The sequence below is a fragment of the Callorhinchus milii genome, unplaced genomic scaffold (genome assembly GCF_018977255.1).
Source record: "Callorhinchus milii isolate IMCB2004 unplaced genomic scaffold, IMCB_Cmil_1.0 Scaffold2, whole genome shotgun sequence".
In the NCBI taxonomy this organism is placed as follows: domain Eukaryota; kingdom Metazoa; phylum Chordata; class Chondrichthyes; order Chimaeriformes; family Callorhinchidae; genus Callorhinchus; species Callorhinchus milii.
In genome coordinates, this window is record NW_024704743.1 from 117,490,168 (window position 1) to 117,514,968 (window position 24,801).

General features: G+C 47.1%; 1 protein-coding gene across 1 annotated transcript; it reads left to right on the forward strand.

Moving 5' to 3' along the window:
- Positions 1-3,033: 3,033 nt before the first annotated feature.
- On the forward strand, positions 3,034-15,606 carry LOC103181038 (dermatan sulfate epimerase like). The gene is given in 3 exon segments (XM_007897236.2): positions 3,034-4,393; positions 12,413-13,685; positions 13,688-15,606. Coding segments are annotated over 3 exon segments (3,714 nt in total). The 5' UTR covers positions 3,034-3,317; the 3' UTR covers positions 15,053-15,606.
- The last annotated feature ends 9,195 nt before the right edge of the window (positions 15,607-24,801 follow it).

Sequence of the window (24,801 nt, forward strand, 5' to 3'; positions counted from 1 at the left end):
CATCTACAGATTGAACAAACACAGAGTGAATAATTAATCGTGCTGTTACCTGAGGGTTTTCAGAGTAAACCTGCAAATAAACATCTGGATGTGGAGATGGACAACTGTACAATCCTGTTTCTATGTTTCTATATTTCTACAGCTTTACTGAGTCACAAAGCTATTATTATTGCACTCACATCTAGAGGATTTAAGGCTGTCCTCAATGTGGGTGTGATTGACTGGATATGAGAAGTATTCAATACATCTGAGAGTATTTATGATATAAAAATTGGCTGTAGCCAGAATAAGTGCATCTCGCTCGGGTGGTGGGGTATGGCACAGGACACACCTTCAGCAGTCATTACTACAAAAGGCTTTCAGTCTGCCCCGGCATTGATTTTGTTCACATTTCCCACCCTATCCATCCCACCATAAGTGATCCCTGATCTCTAGAACTCAATCCCAGAACCCCCACTCCCCCCCACCTCTTTTAAATTCCACCTTAAGACTTTTCTTTTCAACTGTGCTTATGATCACCTTCTCCCCTGTCCACAGTCTCCAATACAACTGACAAGCTAACAAATATATTGCAGTGGTGATAATCACTGCAGTCCTGTAGCGCAGTGGTTAGTGTGCTCGCCTCGCAAGCGAGAGGACCTGGGCAGGGTGAAACCTTAAGCAAGGTTCCTTACTCCACACTAGCTAGAGGTAAGTAGGAACCAGATTGTTAGTCATGGATGGCTTTCCGGGGGTAATAATCCCTCCCAAAAAAATAATGAGGTCACTCAATCCCTGACTGTTTGTGCAACGCTGCTGTGCGCAATTGGCTGCCGCGTTTTACGCCCACAAAATACACAATCAATTCACTTTACAACATATTCTCCGAAGCGCTTTTGAGGCGTTTCGTGAGAAGCGATAAGGCGCCGTATCAAACGCAAGGAGTATTATGATTACAACAGCACAATTTTGTATATCGAAGTTAAACCTACGGTGATTTAAAAGAAATACATTCGACGCAAAGAAAATAATAAAGGTAGTAACCCTCGCATTTGTGACAGGGCCTGATCGCGTCTTCGAGAGAGACGTCTCAAAGCGCTTCAAGGAGCGTACTGAAAAGGTGGAGTGACTGTGCGTTTGGTGGGGATTAACAGGGTGCCCATTTCTTTTAAATGAAACATTACACGTAGCCTGACTGGAGGGTTCGATCCCTGCTGTTGGCTGTTGCTTTCAGAAAAGCAGCACTATATACTTTGCAGCGCCCTCTCTCGCTTTCCCTGGACTTCCTCTGTTAAAACCAAGAACAGCACATACACACACACACACACACACACACACACGGGAGAGAAAAAAAAACACCCCACCATCGTGTGGTTTAATCACACCCAGTAACCGAGTCAGCATCGGATTGCCTGTGGGCTGTGCAAACTGCAGCAGATGGAATTGACATTATCAGAGCAAAGGGGATGCTCCAAAGTCATCATTATTTTTGTGTTGTTGTGTGGATTGTGGCAAAAATTGCAGGGAGGAAAGCCATCCAGTTAACTTTAAAGGGGGGCAAGAGGAAATTCTCAAGTGTTTCAAGAAGATTTACACCCACAATAATCTAAGAAAGCAAACAATATAAAAACCCAACTCCCACTGGGGTGGGGGGTGGGAAAAAATACAAAGGAACTGAGGGCTGAGCATCACAGATGGATCTCAGAAGTCTGAGCCACTGGACCTGAGAGGAGGAGGAGGAGGAGACACAGACACAGACACACAGACACAGATCAGAAGCTTTTCCTCAGGACGATGGAGATCATCGCGTTTCTTCCCTTCTTTTCTATGTGAAGAAAAAGTTTTTTTTTCGCGTGTGAGTGTCAGTGAGAGTCAGTGAGTGTCAGTGTGTGTGTCAGTGTGTGTTGTGCGACTTCACAGACGGAAGTTGGAAAAGTTGGAGGGCTTTGAAATGTGAAACCTTGTAGATTTCTTCCATTGGTCCCTACACTCCTTCTCTCTCCCTCCCTCTCTCCCTTCCACACTCCCTCCCTCCCTCTCTCCCTCCCACACACTCTCTCTCTCTCTCTCTCTCTCTCACTCACTGCTGTCTCTGTCTCACTGTTTGGGTGAAAAGGGACTTGTGTTGCGTTGTGCGTTGTGTGTTGTCTGTGTCTGTCTGTGTGACAGAGGAGAGGACTATTTTGTTCAGTTAAGGGTGTGTTTGTGTGTGTGTGTGTTTGTGTGTGTGGGGGAAAAAAAAACAATTCAGATTTTCTTAAGGGAAATTGGCAAATCTGGTTTAAATTGTGGAGCTTTTTCGTTTTAGGGTCTGTGATATCAAATCATATAAATATATATATAGAGAGAGAGAGAGAGAGAGAGATGTGTGTGTGTGTGTGTGAATGTGCTTAGATTTTTTAAGATGAAAACATAAGGCTGGAGTGATAGGAGTGGATCACTCAGAGAGTGACAGAGACTCAGAGAGAAGAGAGATAAGGCATTCAGCAGTGCTTTATATCCTGTCCTGTGCGATGGGCGAACAACCAGCAGTGAAGATCTTGCAAGAAACTTTTTGAAGGTAAAAAGTTTTTTTTTTGCTGGAAACGTGGATTTCTGCTTTGCTTCTTGAAAATCGTGGGTTTTTGCTGCTTTTACTGGAAACGTGGACAAGACACACTGCTGAGGCTCGTGTGTCTGTGTGTGTGTGTGTGTGTGTGACTGTCTCTCTCTCTCCAACAGTGTCAAAACAAAAAAACAACCCTTCCTCCTTCTCCTCTCCTTCTCCTCCTTCTTCTTCTCCCAGAAAGTCAGCTTCGTTTGCACGTTGGTAACTCGAGAAGCCCGAGAGGTGGTGATCTGACTTCATTCACTGTCCACTCACTGACACACTCACTCCACTCTCACTCACTGACACACTCACTCCACTCTCAGCCACTGACACACTCACTCCACTCTCACCCATTGACACACACTACATTCAGCCACTGACACACTCACTACACTCTCACTGACACACTCACTGCACTCTCACCCATTGACACACTCACTACACTCAGTCACTGACACACTCACTACACTCCCACCCACTGACACACTCACTACATTCTCAGCCACTGACACACTCATTTTTGCGTCCAAACGTTAAGAGGAGAGAGAGAAAAATGAAGACACTTGTTTTTGCCTCCAAAATAAGAGAAGAAAGAAAAAGTTAAGAAATAAGCGAGAAGAGAAGCAAAACCTTGTTTTTCCTCCAAAAGTCAAAAGAAGGAAAGAAGGAAAGAAAGAAAGAAAGAAAGAAAGAAGGAAAGAAGGAAAGAAAGAAACAAAGTTAAGAAATGTAAGTACAGTAAAGTAACATGGCGCAGAGGAATATATTGATACCCATCTTGTTGCTGTTGGTGAGAGGATGGGCTGAGGAGGACAGTGACCATGGTGTTGGCGTCCATCACCACCACCACCACCAACCAGGTGGCGACCTTTACCACCAACAGGGTGACGTTTATTGGGAGCGAAGCGGCTTCTCGGAGGATCAGCAGCAGCAGAGCGGTTCCCCGCGGGCCGAGCCCCCTCACCCCCTCCTCTACTTCCCCCCGGGGGAGGTGGGCAGCCTGAGGCAGAAGGCGCGGGGCAGCCACTCCCATCTCAGCAAGGCCCTGAGGAGCGCAGCCAGGGACATGGTGGCCAAACCCACCCTCTACCTGCCCCCGGACGACCCGCAGCTCTTCGCCGCCAAGTGGAACGAGGTTTACGGCAACAACCTTGGCGCCCTGGCGCTGCACTGCCTGCTGAGCCCTGAGGACAATGCGGCCTGGCGCCTGGCCCTGCAGTACATGGACAAGATGGCTGCCTACCCGCGATGGCAGGTCCGCGACGCGCCCAACGATGAGGTGCCCGTGGCTCACTCGCTCACTGGTTTTGCCACCGCTTTCGACTTCCTCTACCCTTGGCTGGATGAGGCCAGGCGGGCCAGCTACCTGGAGAAGATCCGCTCAGTCACCATGGAGCTGTACGGCTTCTCCAAGTACAGGGCGTGGGGCAAGCACTTCCTGCACAACCATCAGACCACCAACACCTTGGCTTTGCTGGTGGGAGCTCTAGTCCTGGCTCCTCACCACCCCCAGAGCTCACTGCTCTGCAAGCAAGTGGCTATCGACGTGATGGAGAAGACCCTCTTCTTGCTGGACCATGTGGTGGACGGTTCCCTGGATGAAGGGGTGGCTTATGGCAGCTACACTTCCAAGTCCATCACCCAATACGTCTTCCTAGCCCTCAGGCACTTCCACTTGAACCACACTGCAAGCCCCTGGCTCAAGCAACACTTTTGGTTTTACTATGCCACAGTCCTGCCAGGGTTTCAGAGAAGCGTGGGCATCGCAGACTCCAACTACAACTGGTTTTATGGGCCAGAGAGCCAGCTGGTTTTCCTAGACAGGTTTGTAAATAAGTTCACCACCCACCCACTTACCTACATACCTTCCCAACTACAGAGTGTTCACAAACTCCTGTTACCCTTTCTTGTTTTTCTTCTACAACTGACCAACAACTGTAACATGTGGAAGAATGGATGATAATTGTATTTAAATGTACTGTACTTAATTGTATTCAGTACAAGTGTTTAACTGTACTTAGATGTCCAGAGGATCGGTGGGTGCGAGGCGCCTTCATTTTCATGGCAGATAATGATCTTGGGTGAAGGAACAGGAATAACAGGATTTTGTGGACACCCTGTACAGTAAAACTCACATAGGTCGTATCAGTCGAGACCATAACATTGAATGACTTACGCAAAGTCCGAGTTGCAGGCAAACTGTATAAATCATATAAAATCCAATTTAATCAATAATCTACACTGCGTATGCATAATTAATATTTAAAACTTGTACAAATACAAATGAATCAGGGCCGGGCATTTTATCTGAGATACTCAGTCAGGGGTTAACCAGCAGCAATGTGAAACGGAAGAGTGGTGACCTGACAGCAATTTGCATTTCTCCATATCAGTTGCAGTATCATATCCTGAAGGTAATGACTCCTCCTGGATAAGGGTTCACTGGTATTGTTCCCCCAAGGAGACATTGTGCCTGAACCTCAACAGTGAGTGGTGTCAGACTTGTTTGGGGTGGGGGGCGATGAGTGGGTAGAGATCATAAGGGAGTCAGTTTATTGGTACGTTCAGTATTTATCATAAGAAAAATATGCTGAGGAGGTTCTCTGAACACATTCACAACGGCAAAGCACAGCTGGGTGACTGCTTAGTAGAGCTCTTGCTTCTTGGTTCTGACCCAAATTCCAGAAGGATTTGGGTCCTTTGAACTCATGGTCTGACGGAAGTGCTGTTTTGTGGAGCCCTGTAGCTCAGTGGTTAGAGCACTCGCCTCGCAAGCGAGGGTTTGATTCCTGGCAGGGCGAAACCTTGGGCAAGTTTCCTTACTCCACACGCCTGATAATAATCCCTCAAGAAAAAAACAATAATAAATTGGCCACTTCAATCCACGACTGTTTGTGGGCCACTGCTGTGTGCAATTGGCTGCCTCGTTTCACCCACAAATATACAGTCAATTCACTTTACAGTATATTCTGTGAAGCACTTTGAGACATCAAGAAGACATGAAAAGCACTATATCAAATGCAGGGATTATTATTATTAAAACTTCAGACGAGACGTTAAACCGAGGTCCTGTCTGCCTGTACAGGTGGATGTTAAAGATGCCATGGTTCTATTCAAAAAGAGGAGGGAGTTTCTCTGAGAGTCCTGGCCAACAATTCACCAAATAACATTGTTCAATCACTCCTTGGCTGTTGTTAGAACATTGCTGGGTGCAAGCTGGTTCTGCATTTGCCCACACATATCTTGTGAAGCACTTATCGCGACGAGGTGATAAGGTTTATTATTCTTTAATAATATCTAACTCACTCTAGCTCATAGTGTAATAATCTGTATAGATAACATTACATAAATACAGAACATTGCTCTCTGGTCCTCAGAGGCAATAAAGCAAAGTTTGTGTGGCTTTTCAGGGAGACGTTAAACATCCCATAGCACTATTCAGAAAGAGTCCTGGCTCTTGATAAAATATTGGTTATTCACTTCCTGGCTATATCCGGGACATTGCTACGTGCAAATTTGCTGCCATATTTGCCTTCAAAATGCATAAAACACTATAGCATTAGGGTGTCAGTCTAGACTGTGAGCTCAAAGTCCTGAAAGAAGACTTGAACCCACAGCCTTTTGATTCTCAGGCAAAAATTATATCACGCCATTTAGCAGCAAGTTTCAGGTCCTGATTTTAAACACACACTTGAATTTTGCTTTGTGTTTTGAGGGCAATCAGTCTCTTGTGGCCCAGATGGTATTGTTCACTTGATGGCTGTCTGTCCTCAGGCAACAGAAAAACAGAAATGTCAAAACGTATGGCTGCTTTTATTTTCTCTTTCTTTGTAAATCTCTGCATTGCTGAGCAGCCAAGCTCCAGGAATGCAGTATTTCAACAACAATAACAATCAATTGCATTTGTATAGTGCCTTTAATGCCAGAAGGACGTTCTAAGGTGCAGGACAGTCAGGGATTCCGACCCGAGCAGGAGCTTGGGATCAGGAGGGGTGGAGGGCCTGGATGAGCAAAAACTTCCTACAACTAAATGTTTTTGACAAGACGGAAGCCATATTTATTGGCTTCTACCAACGTCTTCTATCCTGTGGCTCTGACCTCCTCAACCTCCCGGCCTATCCCTCAGACTTACCAAACCATTGTGCAACGGTGTCAGGTCGACCCACAGCTGTTTTTCCTTCCCCACATTCGGTCCCTAACCAGGACCTCCTTCTTTCAACTCCACCACATTGCCCGCCTCCAACCATACCTTACCCCAAAGGCAGCCAAACCACTCGTCCATGCATTCGTTACCTCCCGACTTGACTTTTCAAATGCCGTCTTCGCCGGTCTCCTCAGCTCCACCATGCACAGGATCCAGCTGATCCAAATCTCTGCTGCCCGCATACTTACTGGCACTAAACTCAGCACCCCCATCACGCCAGTTATAGCCAGGCTTCACTTGCTACCTATCGCCAAGCGGATTGATTTCAAGATCCTCACACTTGTTTTCAAATCCCTTTGATTCCCTGGCACCTCAGTACCCCCACAACCTGCTGCCTCCACTCAACTCCCTTCTGCATGTCCATAGTGCCCTCCATTCCACCATTGGCGACTGCGCTTTTAGCCACTAGCCGAAACATTGGAACACTCTTCCTCTATCATACCGCCTTTGCCCCTTCCTAAACTTCAGGTCACAACTAAAAACCTTCCTTTTCAGCCTTGTCTAGGACATTCAGAGATGACAATACCCACAAAAACTTGCATTGATATAGTGCAGGGCAGTGTCTTGGAGCACTGTACACTGGTAGAAATGGAGTAAGGCAGGTGGGAGGGATAGGTGACCATAGGCTCATTTGAAAAGTAGGTAAATCCTCTTTTACTGCTCTTTCGGCCATATTTACCCACTTCGTGTCCATCCCCTCAGCCCCACCCACAGCTTGAGTGCACTTAAAGGCACTTAAAAGCACTTTCATTAATTGAGCTATTGAGGCTTTTGAAGCTCTATCACATATATGGCCAAACAGTATATCAATGCAAGTTCTTGATGGTCTCTGCCTCTTTTTAAAGGGGCAATGTTTCATGAAAAAGCATTTGGCAGACTTTTATTTCCATTTGCAATGTAACATTTCAGTGCTGTTGCAATGTTTGATTACATAGCTTACACAAAATGACGTCCAGCTCTTCACCCTTCCCACGACTCAGAAGTTTGGCAGACACTTTTTTATTAAGACCTCGCCCCTTTAACACAACAATAACAATTTACATTGATTTAAGACAGCTAAAATAATGCTGTTTGCTCGGAGCAATTCCACTTCACTTTTTGTTCAATTTCCTTTAATAATGTCGGGACTTGTAGCAGTTAATTATGTTTCCAAATAGACTTTCTTATGTCGTTTATTCACCGACCCCAGACTTTAACCTGTCATTGCCTGAACTATTTCTTCCATTGCGTTACTCATTCCAAATTGCAGAAATTTGTGAGCAATCCACAGAATATCCCACTGTACAAAAATAACAACAACAAGATTGCATTTATAGAGCACCTTTCACGTCGGGAGGACGTCCCAAGGCGCTGGACAGTTGGGTCGGGACCCGAGCAGGGGGGAAATGGTCAGGGTGAGGGGAGGGAAGGGAGGGAGCGAGGAGGGAATAGAGAGTCGAGAGCTGAAGGCACGGTCAAAGAGAAAGGTCTTGAGACCGGCCTTGAAGGAGGAAAGGGGGGAGGCGGCGAAGGCACTGGGGGATGGAGTTCCAGAGCCTGGGGGCTGAGAGGCTGAAGGTCCGGCCACCGATGGTAGGGCTGTTGGGGCGGGGGATGTGGAGCAGACCGGAGCCAGTGGAACGGAGGGTACAGGCAGGTACGTGGGGGGATAGTAGGTCGGAGAGGTAGGAGGGAGCGAGGCCGTGAATGGCCTTGTAGGTGAGGATGAGGATCTTGAATTTGATCCTCTGGGGGATGGGGAGCCAGTGGAGGCGAGCGAGGGTGGGAGTGATGTGGTCGCGAAGCCTGGTGCGGGACAGTATACTGAAAAACTGAGCTGGTCTGCCCCGGTTGGTTGTATCCTTGCCTTTCAAGTTAGAAGGCTGTTTTTTTATCGTAAAAGGCAAAACACAGCAGTCATATAGTACACAGCAAAGACCGACAAACAACTTTGAGGAAAATAACCAATTAATCCGGAGGATTTGGTCAGGACACCTAGAGAAACAACCTTCCCTTTTCAAACAGCGTTGATAGCCTTTGACAGTCACCTGACAAGAAGATGATTTATTACCTCGGTTAGGTATAATATCTGTCATTGTCACCCCGGCTCAGTTGGTAGCAATCTCGTCTCTAAATGAGTAGATTGTGGGGTCACCCCTTCTTTCCCCCTCAGTCAGGAGTTTCAGCTCATGATCCAGGCTGACACTCTAGTGCAGGGCTGGGGAAGTGCTGTCCTTTCGTTGAGATGTTAAGATGACGTCCTGCTTGCCTGTTTAAGGCAATTTTAATGATCTAATGGCAATCTTCAGAAACAGGAGATTTCCTCCCAGTGTCCTGCCACAATCCCCCAGATAAATTGATGATTCATTTCGGGGCTGTTGCTGTGTACAAATTAGCTGCCACGTTCGTCTATAAATACACAGTCACTGCACTTTACACTGAAAATGTGAAATGTTTTGGGATGTTTTGATGTGATAAGGTATTATATCAAACACGTGGATGATTGTATTTGAAGCATGAAATGTCAGCGTTGCCCCAGCGAAGACTATAAGCTCAAGTCCCAGTTTGAAATCGTAACCTTGTAACCTAAAGGCTGAGAGCTATTGACTGAACCAAACCAACACACAAATACAAGATATCATCGAGTGAGGACTCGGGCTGAAGAGTTTTGGATAAAGTTTGTGAAGGATAAAGACAGGGAGGTCAGAACGTATTGTAGAATGTGTGTCAGCCTGGCTCAGTTGGTAGAACTCTTACCTTCTAGTCAGAAGGTTATGAGTTCAGGTTTGAACACCCATATCTGGTCTTTGAACTCATGTAGTCTCAACAAAGCTCCAATGTAGAGCTGGGGCAGTGCTGCATTGCTTGAGGTGCTGTCTTTTGGAAGTGATGTTAAACTGAGGTCCTGTTTGCCCGTTCAGGTGGATTTTAAAGATTCATTGCACTGTTTGAAAAGAGAAGGGAGTTTTTCCTGATGCCCTGGCCAAACAATTCGCCAGATAAAATTGGTCATTGACTTTACGACTGTTTGTGCGACATTACTATTTACAAATTGACTGCTATGTTTGCCACAAATAGAGCGACTCCACTTCCCAATAAAATCTGTGAGGCACTTTAAGACGTCTGGATGACGTGACAAGGCGTGGATCGAATGCAAGAATTTTTTTATTATTATCTTTGAAATATTGAATTGAGTGGATGAGAGTTTTGCTAGCTGGTGATGAGATGGGAAGAGCTGTAATGAGCACTCAGTCAGGATAGGGGTGGAGGAGCCCATGGTCTGAAAGGGCATGTTCTGTCATTCAGCACATAAAAAAATAGTCCTTCTCACTTAAGACTGCCTTTTAAGTTTTTTTTTGGAGATTGCCCATCTCGGTCTGAGTGAAAGGCTCCATATAAGTGCAGCCTGTTTGAAAGCTAATGCAAGTTAAAGCTATTTATCCCCACCTCTATGGACCGTTGCATAATAAAGAACAATTTATTGAGAGCGAGCCATAGTTTTAGCAGTCAGTATTGCTATTATCAGGTGGCAGTCGACAAGCACTTTATTTTCTCTTCAGACCACAATGATGCCAGGGACTCAGCTCGGAATTTTACATACTCAACAGCAAGCCACAACACCTTAGAATAGTGCCTTTAATGTATAGTGTTTGCAAGGATTAAACAACAACAACAACAAAATTACATTTGTAAAGCGCCTTTCACGTTGGGAGGACATCCCAAGGCACTGGACATTCAGATTTTCGGATCCGAGCTGGGGGTTGGGATTGGGGAGGGTGGAGGGCAGGGGGGGGAAAGCAGGGTGATCGAAAGCACGGTCGAAGAGGAGGGTCTTGAGATGTGTTTTGAAGGAGGCAAGGGAGGGGGCAAGGCTGAGGGACTGCGGGATGGAGTTCCAGAGGCAGAGTGGCAGAAGGATTATTATTATTTTTGCACCTTTGGGCTGATCTGATCTGAATAGAACGTTAAAAATCCGTTACAATTAGTGTATAGCGGGAGTTACTGTTTTAGGAACATCCTTGGATGAAGGAGAAGTAGCATCCTTGCTGATAAGTGTGGCTTTGACAGTGTCTGGTTACAGTACCATTCCCAATGCTCAATGTCAAATACTGTACTTGTTACACTCAGTGACAATTGTAACATCAGCCATCGGGTTTCAGTGAACACGGGGTTCAACTTAATGCCATTCCGCAGTCTGTTCCTTAATTAACACTGGAGAAAATGATAGCTTATCACGCACCAGATCAGGAAGTTTTTATCGGTCTGTGGAGAAAAGGTTTTTTCTGTGCTTCACAGAGAAGCCTGAGGTTTATATTATGAAACGAACAAAGCTGGGGAGGGAATGTTCACTGGTATATATAAATTAGTCAGCGGTTTAGATAATGTTAGTGCCACAGGCCTGAAATTCCACCTAGTCTTTATCTGTAAGATCATTTAGTCTAAAATGAAACATCGTGCAGCATTGTGGAAAATGTTTAAACTCTAACAATAATAATAATCCTCGCTTTTGATATTGTGCCTTTCCGTTGGAAGGATGTCTCAAAGCACTTCGCAAGATAGACTGTAAAGTGTAGTGACTGTGTATTTTGTAGATGAACATGGAGGACCCTTTGCACTCAGTATATCACACAAATAGCCCTGAAGGTCCTTCACTTCACTTGGGGAAATTGTTGGCAAGACACTAGGGTTAGGTTGGAGACTCACTTTTCTTTTCAAATAGTACTATGGAATCTTTAACAGCACTTTCAACAATGCAAACATACACCCCAGAACTAAACTGGAATATATTAACCCAGACTTGTAAATTTAAAGTCCCAATAGGGGGCTTGAACCTACAGTCTTCTGAGTCACAGGGTAGAGTGGTACCAATTGAGCCAGGTTCACACCTAATATAGCACCTTTCTTGGAAAAATAAGAATCCAAAAATGGTTTATAAAATATAAGTCCGCAGCCGGGGGTGCGGAGAGAGACGCAGGGAACATCAGGGAACTGAGGAAGTACCCCAACGTGCGGGTGGTGCTTAGCTTAAGCAGCAGGAGCTGGACCCTGAAGCTGCCTTTTGTGCAGGTGATGGGGACTCTGATGAAGGCCTTGTATGTGGTGAGAGACCCCAGAGCCTGGATCTACTCATTATTGTACAGCAGCAAGTCTAGCCTGTACGCGCTGAGGAACATCCCCCAGCACCTGGCCTTGCTGTTTCAGCAAGGGAGCGAACAGGAGCGATGTGACGAGGACTCAGGCTATGCCTCGGAGTACGAGGTTTATCAAATATAATTTTGAGCCACAGATTTTAATCAACAGAACGGTGTGTAGCCAATTAATTTGAATTTGGGGGTAAATAGAAATAAGGAGCAGGATTTAAACCCGGATTTAAGTATAGTAAACTCCCGATAACTCTGGCTTAATTTATCACTACCACTTAACTCATCACGCTATCAGTATCCTGGCCACATTTATTTATGGATATGCCTAACTCACCACTCCAGATAACTTGTCACTGAGACCTTTTCCATTGGAGTGACGAGTTACTAGGAGTTTGTAATTAATTAATCAATTTACTGGCACCCGCATTAATTAACAGACCCCAAGCTACCCACTTGTCACCCCTTGGTTTCAGTGACGGAGACCTTACAGACCTGCCTTTCGCTCTTGCCTTACAGATACGTGCTCAGGAATGGCAACGGCAACTGGCTGGCCAAGCAGATCAGGAAGCACAGGCCTAAAGATGGTCCAATGGAGCCCTCCAGTGCCCAGAGGTGGTGCACCCTCCACACCGAGTACATCTGGTACGACCCCCAGCTGACCCCACAGCCCCCCACCGGCTACGGCACCCCACAGCTGCACGTCTTCCCCAACTGGGGGGTGGCCACCTACGGGGGCGGACTGCCCAACACCCCAGACAACACCTTTGTGTCCTTCAAGTCAGGGAAGCTGGGCGGGCGAGCCGTGTACGACATCGTCCACTCCGCCACTTACTCCTGGATCGACGGCTGGAGGAACTTCAACCCAGGGCACGAGCACCCGGATCAGAACTCATTCACCTTCGCTCCCAATGGGCAGGTGTTTGTGTCTGAGGCTCTGTACGGCCCCAAGTACAGCTACCTCAACAACGTGCTGGTGTTTGCCCCCTCTCCTACCAGCCAATGCAACCAGCCCTGGGAGGGGCAGCTGGGTGAGTGCGGGCAGTGGCTGCGGTGGACGGCTGGGGAGGCTGGGGACTCGGCAGGGGAGCTGGTGTCCGCCTCGCAGCTTGGCCAAATGATGTTCGTCAGTGGTGAGGCCTCCTCGTCCTACTCCTCTGCTCTGCGACTAAAAAGCGTTTACCGCGCTCTGGTCCTCCTGAACCCCCAGACGCTGCTGGTCATTGATCATGTGGAGCGGAGCCAGGGCTCGCCCGCCCAGCTGGTCAGTGCCTTTTTCCACAACCTCGACATCGACTTCAAGTACGTGCCTTACGGAGGAGGAGGGGAGAAGGGGGGTGCAAGTGGCGGCCGGTTGAGAGGCGCCATGATGGACGTGTGGGATGCGCAGTACAAGATGTTCTGGCTCGATCAACGGGGCAACAGCCCGGCCGCCAGCATCCAAGAAGCCGAGCAGGCAGCTGAGTTCAAGAAGAGATGGACCCAGTTTGTCAACGTGACCTTCCCCCTGGCTGGACCCCTGACCCGCGTGGCCTATGTCTTCCACGGACCCCGGGTCAAGGTCACCAACCTGCGCTTCGTGGACGACAGCGAGCACGGGGTCCGGGTAGCGCTGACCGTCAATGACACAAAGACAGTGGTGTGGGTGGCCACACAGCACAGTGACCCAGCCGCCCGGTTCACCTACTTGGGCTTCGGCGGATACGCCAAGGTGGAGGAGGCGGGCGGGGTGACCACCCGATTTGGCCTGGGGGTGGGGACGGGGAAGGACGAGCCAGCCAGAGGGCAGCGGGCGTCTTCTTCCGTTTCGGTTGGACTGCCAAGGCCTTGTTGGGGGTGGCGGCCTGCGCGGGCCTGGGGTTGCTGGCCGCCCGCTGGAGGCTTCGCGTGTCCTCCGGGAAGCTGCTGCACCTGGCCCTCCTCCTGCTCATCGCCCTGTGGTTTGTGGAGCTGGCAGTCGTGTGGAGCAGCTGCTCCCCCCGGCCCCTGTGCGGCGTCAACTGGGAACCCGAGCAACCCCAGCCCCAGCCCGAGGCCCAGCCCGGACAGTGGGACGAACGTTTGGCTGCCTTCTCGCCCCTGGTGATCACCTCGCTCCCGGGCTCCGGGGCAGAGATCCTGACCCAACTCTTCACCAACAGCACAGACTTTGTCTACATGCGAGTTCCCACCGAGCACTTGGACATGCCCGAGGTGGAGTTCGACTTCGACTCCTTTGTGGACGCCTGCGAGTGGCGTCTCTCAGAGGCTCAGGAGGGGAGGTACCGGCTGATCCAGGGCTGGCTGCAGTCCCTGCTGCACAACACCAAGCTCCACCTGCAGGACATCCAGCTGCACGAGGTTGGCAGAGGGGGCTTTGGGGCATTAGGGCCCGGGGGCGACAGGAAGTGGAAGCCCAGGCGGAAGAAGCCCCCAGTCCCGGGTCTGGGCCATGAGTCCGCAGCCGGGGGTGCGGAGAGGGACGCAGAGAACATCAGGGAACTGAGGAGACATCTGGCCAAGTACCCCAATGCGCGGGTGGTGCTTAGCTTAAGCAGCGGGAGCTGGACCCTGAAGCTGCCTTTTGTGCAGGGGGTGGTGGGGCCTCTGATGAAGGCCTTGTACGTGGTGAGAGACCCCAGAGCCTGGATCTACTCATTATTGTACAGCAGCAAGCCTAGTCTGTATGCGCTGAGGAACATCCCCCAGCACCTGGCCTTGCTGTTCCAGCAAGGGAGCGAGCAGGAGCGATGTGACAAGGACTCAGGCTATGCCTCAGAGTACGAGGAGCTGCGGAGGGAGTTGACGTCACCTGGCAAGACAGCGGTGTCCCTCCTGGCTCACCTGTGGCTGGCCAACACAAGAGCCAGCCTCAGGATAAACCGTAAGTTGCCCCCTGCCAGTCTTCACATGCTGAAGTTCGAAGACCTGGTGCACTTCCCACAAGATACGGCGGAGAAGATCTATGCCTTCCTGGGCTTCCCTCTGCCACCCGCGGTCCTTAACAAGGTGCTGTTTGCCACCACCACCAATCTCTACCACCTGCCCTTCGAGGGGGAGGTGTCGCCCGTCAGCATTAACAGCTGGAGGGAGAAAATGTCTCGCAAAGACATCCACACGATTGAGGAGATTTGCTGGCCGGCGATGAATCTCTTAGACTACTCCAGGCTCGCGGGCTGAAAGCCACCGGCCGGTGGGTCAGGGTTAGAAGCGCCAACGGAATTGAATTTACTTTTGCGGCGTAAAAATTGGAACGGTTTTGTGTGGGGGTGGGGGAGGAGGGGGGAAAGAAGGAGGGAATGGGACCCAAGAGCCCGAAATGGAGGCGTTATCATTCAAAACAGTCCTAGATCGGGATGAAGAACCTTGGTGAATCGTTGGTCCCATTGGGTTTAAAATAATTGCCGTTGAAATCCTCGGAGGAGAAAAGCTTTGTGTAAAAAGAGTGAAATGTAGGCCAACCTCGTGGTTGCGTGTGAAAGGTGTGCTGTGGGATTCGTTCTTCACATGCAGGGAGGCAATGGAGTATGGCATCTTGCAAGTTTGAGGAGGCCCACACTGGGAGTCAAGTCAGCCTTGCGATATGTGTGTGTGTGTGTGCGTGTCTCCCTGTCCCCCTCTCTTGGTGGATGTTCAACAGTGGGACCATAGAGCGAGAATTGGCTCCAGCTACTGCTTATCAACACTGTTGTTAATTATCACTTCCACCCACCCACCCTGAGGATTACTGGTGTCGCTCCTGGAGTCAGACATGTTCAGGACACAAATGTCTTCTCAGAAAAGGAGATATCAGGTCCATGTGAGACTCTCAGTCTGGAGTTCTTCAGCTTACACCTGCTTCAGGTAGAAATGCTCAGAACGTAGGGAAGGTTTCCGCAGCTTATGAGAGAAACTCTGTCACTGTGGCTTCCAAACTGAATTAAAACTCTTGCTCCTTTATCAACACTTCTCCTGAATCACAGTGAAAGGGGGATGTCCAGCTGGCTGTCAAACCTCAATACCATCTCCACTTCGCCTCCAGTTGTGGAAGGTAGACCAACAGGGTTTATTTGAAGTCTGACAAGAAGCAACGATGCTTTGGCTTTTCAGTTCAGAAAGGCTTTTGAATCTGTTCTCTTAGGTTGAAAGGCTGAGATGATTTGGTTGATTATTTATTGGGTTTGAATATTTAACTATTTTTCTCACTGTTCCTGGGGAAGGGGAAGGGGCAGGAGGAGGGGGTAGAGAGAAGCTTGGACATGGAGCATTGAGGCAAGGATGTGCAGGAGGAAATCACAAAGAGTGGGTGGGTGGAGGAGGAATACTGTAATAATAAATAATGAGAAAGAGTTGTAGATCTCCAGAATGTTGAAAGTCCCACAACAGTAATGTACAGAGTGTCCACAAAGTCTTATTATTTTTTTTCCCTTTTCCCCCTCCTGTGCACTGACCAGCAACTGGCAGAATGGATGCTAATCATATTTAGAAGTACTTAATTGTGTTCAGTACAAGTGTTTAACTGTATTTAGACGTCAGGAGGATCGGGGTGAGCATTTTCATGGCAGATAATGATCCGTTACAATGATCGGTGTGAAATTTTCCATAACATGATGGAGGGACGAGGCAAAGTTTTCCCTGACAGCTTGTTTCAGCTCCTCCGTAGTCTCATAGCTCTGTTTTGTAACCAGGGCGGAGGGGTAAGAGGACTTTGTGGACACCCTGTAGAATCAGGAAAAAATTTAATCAAATCACTGTCCAAAAGAAACTCAAACGGGCATACACGAGGGAGAAGGGAATTGAGTAGTATAAATGAGGGGAATAAGAAGGGTGGAGGCTTGTATGGAGTATAAAGACTAGTGTGGACGAGTTGGGCCGAAGGGCTTGTGTCTTTGCTGTATCACTATGTGATTTGATTCAGTGGTAGAGATTCTGGAGATAAAATGTTATGTTTTATAACAACTGGAATGCATTGCCTGAAAGGGTGGCGGAAGCCGATTTGATAACAACTTTTAAGACAGAAATAGATAATTATTTGGGGAGGACAAGTTTGCAGGGCTATGAGGGGGGGCGGGGGGTCGGGGGGAAGTGGGATTGATTTGGACAGCTCTTTCCAAAGAGCCGGCACAGACACAATGGGCCGAATGGCCTCCTTCTGTGCTCTATAATTCTATGATTCGAAAACGGGTAAAAACAATGGCAGACTGTGAATTGAGGCAATTACAGTCAACAGTATTTACTCGTGAAGAGCTTTGAGACATTTTGATGCAATTGAGAGCTATAAAGATCAGTGCCAGCTCTTAATTTTTGACCATCCCAACCATCTAATTTCCTAAATGCAAAATACTGCAGATGCTGGAAATCTGAAACAAAAACAGAAGTCCCTGGGAACACTCAGCAGATCAGGCAGCATCCATGGAGGAAGGAAAGTGAGTCAACGTTTCGGGTCCACGACCCTTTGTCAGGCTGCACTCTCCACCTCTCAAAGCCAGTCAGGAACCTCGGTGTTCTGTTCGACCCTGAGCTGTCCTTTCTCCCTCACATCCGCACCACAACTGGCACCGCCTTCCATCACCTCCGGAACATCGCCAGACTACGGCATTACCTCACCCCTCACGCTGCTGAAACTCTGGTTCACGCCTTTGTCACCTCAAGGCTGGACTATGGGAACTCTCTCCTCGCCGGCCTTCCCGCCACCTCCCTCCACAAGCTGCAGGTCATTCAGAACTCTGCAGCTCGTGTACTGTCCCGCACCAGGTTTCGGGACCACATCACTCCCACCCTCGCTCGCCTCCACTGGCTCCCCATCCCCCAGAGGATTGATTTCAAGATCCTCATCCTCACCTACAAGGCCATTCACGGCCTTGCTCCCTCCTACCTCTCCGACCTACTATCCCCCTACCTACCTGCCCGTACCCTCCGTTCCTCTGGCTCCGGTCTGCTCCACGTCCCCCGCCCCAACCGCCCTACCATCGGTGGTCGGGCCTTCAGCCTCTCAGCCCCCAGGCTCTGGAACTCCATCCCCCAGTGCCTTCGCCTTGCTTCCTCCCTTTCCTCCTTCAAGGCCGGTCTCAAAACCTTTCTCTTTGACCGAGCCTTCAGCTCCCCTCTCGACTCTCTTCCCCCTCCTCGCTCCCTCCCTTCCTCCCCTCACCCTGACCATTTCCCCCCTCCTCGCTCCCTCCCTTCCCTCCCCTCACCCTGACCATTTCCCCCTGCTCGGGTCATGACCCAACTGTGCAGCGCCTTGGGACGTCCTCCTGACGTGAAAGGCGCTTTATAAATGGAATCTTGTTGTTGTTGTTGTTGTTGTTGCCAGCCCTTCTGTCTCCTCACACAGTACCAGTCCTGCTCTCTCCCTGCACAGTGCCAGCCCTTCTCTCTCCTCGCACAGTACCAACCCTTCCCTTTCCTCACACAGTGCCAGCCTCCCCTTTCTCTTTTCTGAGTTCTTTCCCTCCCTGACTCATCTTCTGGCCCATTTCTAAAGATCCTCACACTCTTATTCAAATCCATTCACTCCCTGACACCTCCCTACCTCTCTGATCTCCTCACTCCCCAATCCACCACCCAGCTCCTCCGCTCGACTAACACCGGTTTCCTGCTCGTCCATTGCACCCTCCATCCACCATCAGAGGCTGCGCTTTCAGCCACTATGCCCCAAAACTCTGGAACACTCTCCCTCAATCCCTCCACCTTGCCTCCTCCCCTTTTTCAAGTCCCAACTGAAAACCTTCCTCTTCAAGCGTGCTTATGCCCATTTCCCCCCGCCCCCCATCGGTCCGGAGTCAAACTCCGCCACTATTAAGCGCTCTGAGACGCTATCCTGAGTGGAGAGGGCTGTATAAGTGCAAGTTGTTGTTTCTCTTTTTCTGTTTCTATGTACAGTGCCTTTATCAAAACATGATTGGTTTCACTGACATTTGGTGATGTCCAACTTGGTAATGTCCACTTTGATTCTGTGCAATACTGATGTAAACCTGCAGTATTATGGTTTGTTCAATCTCACTGCCCTGCTTTATCCCCATAACTCCTTCAAGCCTCTATTCTTTCTAATGTCTCACATAGAGATACCTCCAGGTCATGGAGTCAAGTTGCTCCAATTCTCCTTGTGTCAATGTCTGGTAGCACTCTCATCTCTGAGTCAGAAGGTTGTGGGTTTAAACCCCATGTCAGGACATTGAACTCACATTGGCTGACATCTTTTGAGCCACGATTGATAGCTCCCACATTCTGACCAGTTGCCTGTTATCTCTTCAACTATGACTGAAGAGGTCTCAGCATATTGTGAGCAATCTCATGCAACAACAGTAAATGCACTACATAAATGGACACCTTTTTCTGCCTCGCCTGAAGCCATGGTGTAGTTTCTCACACTGTAGCCTTTTTTGCTGGTTTCTTTGCCTCTGTGGCAGCTGCAGTAAAACCTTGTATGCCTCTGTGTGAGATCCGCATTCTCCTGTATTAAGCTTGTGGGTGACTGTTTTGGTCTGACACACAACGAAACCCATCGCCCTACTGAAGAGTACCCAAACGAGATTGGGAGTTCCATGTGTTATGCCACCTACGTGGGCATGGAAAATTCCCTGTGTCTGGAAAGGAGTGCACACTCTCTTCTGGAGGGACAAACCCAGCTTACTTTAAGGCTTCAGAGATTATTAGGCACAGGTTGGCAAGAGCCAATGCTTGGGGACCCCCAGAGTGTTTATGGAGATCACTGGGTCCTGTAGAGGTCACTGAGTGACCCTGCAACTTTAACCCCAATGGCTTCTGGCAATATATTCCTTTCACTCACACACTCGGACACTTCTCATTCTGTGGAGTCCTGGAGTTCAGTGGTTACAGCACTTGCCTCACAAGAGAGAGGACCTGGGTTTGATTCCCAGCAGGGCAAAATGTTGGGCAAGTTTCCTTACTCCACACGCCTCTGTTTATCTACGTAGGTAAGTAGGAACCCAATTGTTAGTCGATTGGCAGATTGTTTTTCCGGGGGTAATAATTCCTTCAAAAATAAATTAAAATAATTTGATCACTCAATCCACAACTGTGGCACACTGCTGTGCGTAATTGGCTGCTGCATTTCGCTCACAAAATATACAGTCAATTCACTTTACAGTAAATTCTATGATGCGCTTTGAGACGTCTCGAAGACGTGATAAGGCGCTACATGAAATGCAACGATTATTATCATTATTCTCCCCTGTTCTATTAGGGGTGCTGTCTACTAACTCCAGTGCAGTGCAGGGCGGGATATATTTGCAGTGGGGGGGGGGGGGGCGTCCCTTGGGCAATCAATGGCATATGTTATAGGGAGACCAGAAAGAAGGTGAGAATATACTCCAGGTAACAACAGTAATTAATACACATGTGGCATTGATAATTATTCTAGCTCCTAGATTGGAAGTGGCCCAAAGATGCCTTTTCACTGGTCTACTTTAAGTTGATTCTTATATAAATATATAAATTTGCAAAGACGCAATGATTAGTAAATGTTTTACCCATCACCATGAAGTAGAGCGTTCTGTCTTAATGTCTTATTTATTTGAATTCATGTAAGTTGCACTTTAAGAAACATTTAAAACACACTCACAAACAGCACGCTGAAAGAAAGCTTGAATACCAGTGTGATGTAAGATTGGGCGTCTCTTGACATTCTGATGCCGAGCACGAAATGGATGGTTTGATAGTACCATGGAGGAAACAGGAACTAATTCAACCAGGTGTGCCTGTTGGGAATTGAGTTGTGATGAGAAATGCAATTGTGATCTCCGCTGCCGTTGTATCCAAGCTTATTGATTCTGAAACGCCAAGGCTAAGGTGCTCCAGCAGTGTCTCTGAAGCCAAAACACTGATACACAGAATGAAGCCAGAGCTAAGCCTTGAAGCTCTCTGCAGCACTGTAAATGCAATTGGGCTTTAAAGTACAAAAAACATGGAATTAGTGTTGGAATAATTCTCGCATTTAGTAGAGCGCCTATAACGCTGAAATATCTCCAATAGCTTCACATTTAATTCCCGTCCAGTGTAGTGACTGTGTAGACAAATGTGACAGTATATTTGCGCACAGTAACATCCCTCAAACAGCCATGACCTGAATGGTCAGATTATCTGGAGGCTTATTAATCAGCGTGCTGGGAAATTCTCTTTCCTCTCAGATCGGTGTCTTGGGATCTGCCTGTTGCTGACTATCAGTCAAGTTTCATGTTTCAGACGAACACTGGGGAGGGTCGTGCATTGCTGTTCCGTCCTCACTGCTCATGAAAAATGTAAGCCTCCCAAATTATCTTTATTTGTTTTCAGGATGATTTTCACAACACTGAATATCTAATTGTAAAGAGGCTCTATTTTTTCCAATGGTGCCTCCATTTTTTCAAAAGGAAATGAATGTTACTCAGTCCACAGTAAGCAAAAGCTTGTCTTGTTACTTATTGCTCCACTGAAGACTCAAAAAAAGAAAGGATTTCCTCATGGTGTCCTAGGCGTTTCACTTAACGGCCCATTCATGGGATATTGGCGTACGCAATGTTGCTGCTGCATTTGTCTACAAAATAGGCACTCATTACACTTTACGACAAATCCCGTGAAATGCTTTGAGATGTTCTCCCAACGTGATAAAGTGCAATATCGAATGGAAGGATTATTACTGACTCGATCCTATTCTCACACATTTAAACCTGACACTTATTGGATTGATATCTGCGATACTGAACAAGACATTTCAGATGTGCTAATTATCACAATGAAATCTGTTGTGCAACATCCCAGATTTCACCCCATTATGTCAAGAGTGGAAATAGCTTGAGTTTCACAAACTTTCTACCTGTTCACTGGTGGTAATCCTCTCTGGGCTCACTCGCTCACTAATGTACTATGGTTGCAACAGAACATGGTTCACCGTACTATCGAAGGTTTAGTGGAAAAATAATATCCCAATGGAAACTCCTTTGGAGTCAGATGTCGGGAGTCTAGTGAAGCGAAGGGCTTCTTACCTGAAAGGTGCCGCTTAGGTGTGACGCCCCCTTTACTTGCAGCACAGAGCGTGCTGCCATTTTAGGATTCTGTGTTGGAATAGAAGCCAATAAACTTCTTTAGCTCCATGAATGGTAGTCTAATACCTCCAACAGGTGGAGGCTTTAAGCATTTTCCAAACTCCTATTTACAGTCAGGAGTTTAGATTCAAGTGGTTTAAGAAGCTGTTTTCAATCAACCCGGTCCATATTTTTGTGAAGTGATGAAAAGATATGTGGCTCATTCATCCAAGTGCTAATATCATGTATAATAGGAAGGGCATTCCCGTCCTACAGATAAGACGTTCAAGTGAGGCTCCGTCTGCCTGTCGAAGTGGATGTTAAAGTTCCCATGGTTCTATCTGAGAAAAAGAAAAGGGAGTTTCTCCCAGTGTCCTGGTCACTAATCTCCCAGATTTTATTTTAAAAACTGGCCATTCACGTCATTTTGTGGGACATTTTTGTGTGCAAATTGGCTGCAGTTTTCACCTGCACACAGTCACTACACTTTACAGTAAATCCTGTGAAGCACTTTGAGATGTTTAATGATGTGATGAGGTGCAAATGCGAGGACTGTTATATTTTGCTGAAGTGAAATACCTGCGGAGTTGATAGTATTGCGGGACTAATGCAGTGTAATATAGAGCAGGAAAGACTGTGTTTCACTCAACAGAAAGTTGTACTCATTTGGAATTGTGAGAGAATTAGACTATTGGGATGTGGATAAAGAAAATATTTTTGTGGATTTTACAGGTGGACGTGGGAGCTAGCATGCCGAAGCCTGCAATTAACATTATTATTGTGACACCTTTTCTGTGTGAGGGAGATTCTACCTTTTATGTCTAAGTAGCTCTTGTGGAGCTGGGACAAAGGCAGTGCATATTGCATGAAGAATGTTTTTACATTGGACACATGGACTTTACATGTAGAGCTGCGCCTTTTAAACCATGTGATGGGTTAATTGCACTAATGTGTTAGACACTGTGGTCTGGTCTGTCTGATGTTTCAGGTTGTACTGTTGTGACTTACTGTATTGGTTGTGATGGGCAGGCCTTCCCACATCATGTATGATCCAAAGAAGAATGACTCAAACCATTTTAGTGTTGAAAGGAGTCATGATCCCAGTTGTTCTCTACTTAGGTTGGACGTGAAACAAGCAGTAGCCCCTTTGCTATACCATCTAATGATAACTTCTGATACAAAGCATTATTCTGAATGGACTTGTTTTTAGAGAAGCCTTGTAAAACATCCTCTCTGGAGCATAGCTGTGCCACAATGTACCTTTTTTAATGACTAACGTTTAAGAATCATAGAAGGTCTACAGCACTGAAGTAGGTCATTTGGACCACGTATCTGTGCTGGTGCTCACTCCCCCATTTGAACCAACTACTCAAATCTCATTCCCCTGAGCTTTCTCTGTATATTTCCTCTCGTATTTTTATTGAATTTTCTCTTAAATACTGCCCGGGACTTGGCTTCAACAACCACTTGTGGTAATGCATTTCACAACCTCAGTGTGTGTTTAAAAAAGTATTGTAACCGCCATCTGGTGATTCAGAGGGAGTAAGTTATTATCCTGGAGTGTTAACAGGCACCAATTGCTGAGACCAGAAATCTTTTCATTTTGCGGCCTTGTGAAATCACATCACAAACGTAAAGAAAAGATCGCTATTTTTAGATTTCAATGTGCAATAATCTTGTTGTTCCCCCACTCTTATGCACACGTCCATACCCTAAACCCCTTTGGCGCAGCCCATCACTTTGTTCATTCAGCATTCTGTAATAAATCATTCATTTGGGTGGAATGTGGAAGTTTAAAATTTGCAAACTATGTGGACATTGCCTGAATCAGCAACACAGAAGAAAAGCAAATAGCCTTCTACCTGCCTGTGTATTGCTGTTGTAGATCGTGAACTGAATTTTAACGGGAACTACATTGATGTTTTGAAAAAGTGTCCATTAAAGTCTGTGGTGTGGTGGTAATCATATCAGAACAAGGCAGAAGTGATGCCGAACCCCTTTTCACGTTGTGGGTATAGAAGCTAGAGGTGATGGGGGAAGCTGTCATGAATCTGCAATCCAGGCATTGCAGTTTAACAGAGGATGTTATCTCACTGCAATTACTGGCATTACACAGGTGTCGGTGTATTCACACATCCACTTTATGTAGGTCAGATTGCTGTTTGACTGGGTGTCGTGCTCCGAGCCTCCGTGAATCAAAACCTGTATCACTTCTTATTTTGTAATAAAAAAAAGTATCTTCAAAATCTTTGTCAAAAAAAGTTTTTTTTAATCAATTGTTATGGTATTTGTATAATATCTGAATCCTGCAATTTATCATGGTCCCAGTAATGAGATCATTATCTTACACTTGTCTGATTCACATGACCAACCAGTTACTATTCTCCTGGAGAGGCGGGGGGGTGGTGGGGGTAAACTTAGCTGGGTCTAATGTGACATGCTCAGTAACAAAATGTTAAGAGTCAAGTCATTCCTCTGGTCTGATTCCTGACCAGCCAGCCTGGTCCATTGATTTGGAGATCAGGCATTGGGAAAAAGGGATTGTTTTCACCCAGTTCCCGTTAAACCTACAAGCCAAAGCGCTACAGGGCAGAGCAGTTCCACTCTTAAGCACGGTGGTGGGTTTCAGTATGCCACACCAAAAAAAAAGAATTAAGATTGGACAGAAGTTTCAAAAATTCTTAAATTCAGTTTGAATTTGGAAGTCAGTTTCCCACAGTGTCTGAATTAAATGTTTTCGATTCTTCCAAAGGCAATGCTTTCCACTTGAAACAGATCTCCAGGAAATGGCTTGCCACGTATGCAGGGTGTTTGTATTGGAAACTGCACTGGACATTGCTGGATCAGTTCCAGATATACAGAGAAGCTCATCTCAAAGCCACATGACTCTGAATGTAAGGTATTGTTCCAAGACAAGCTATGTTA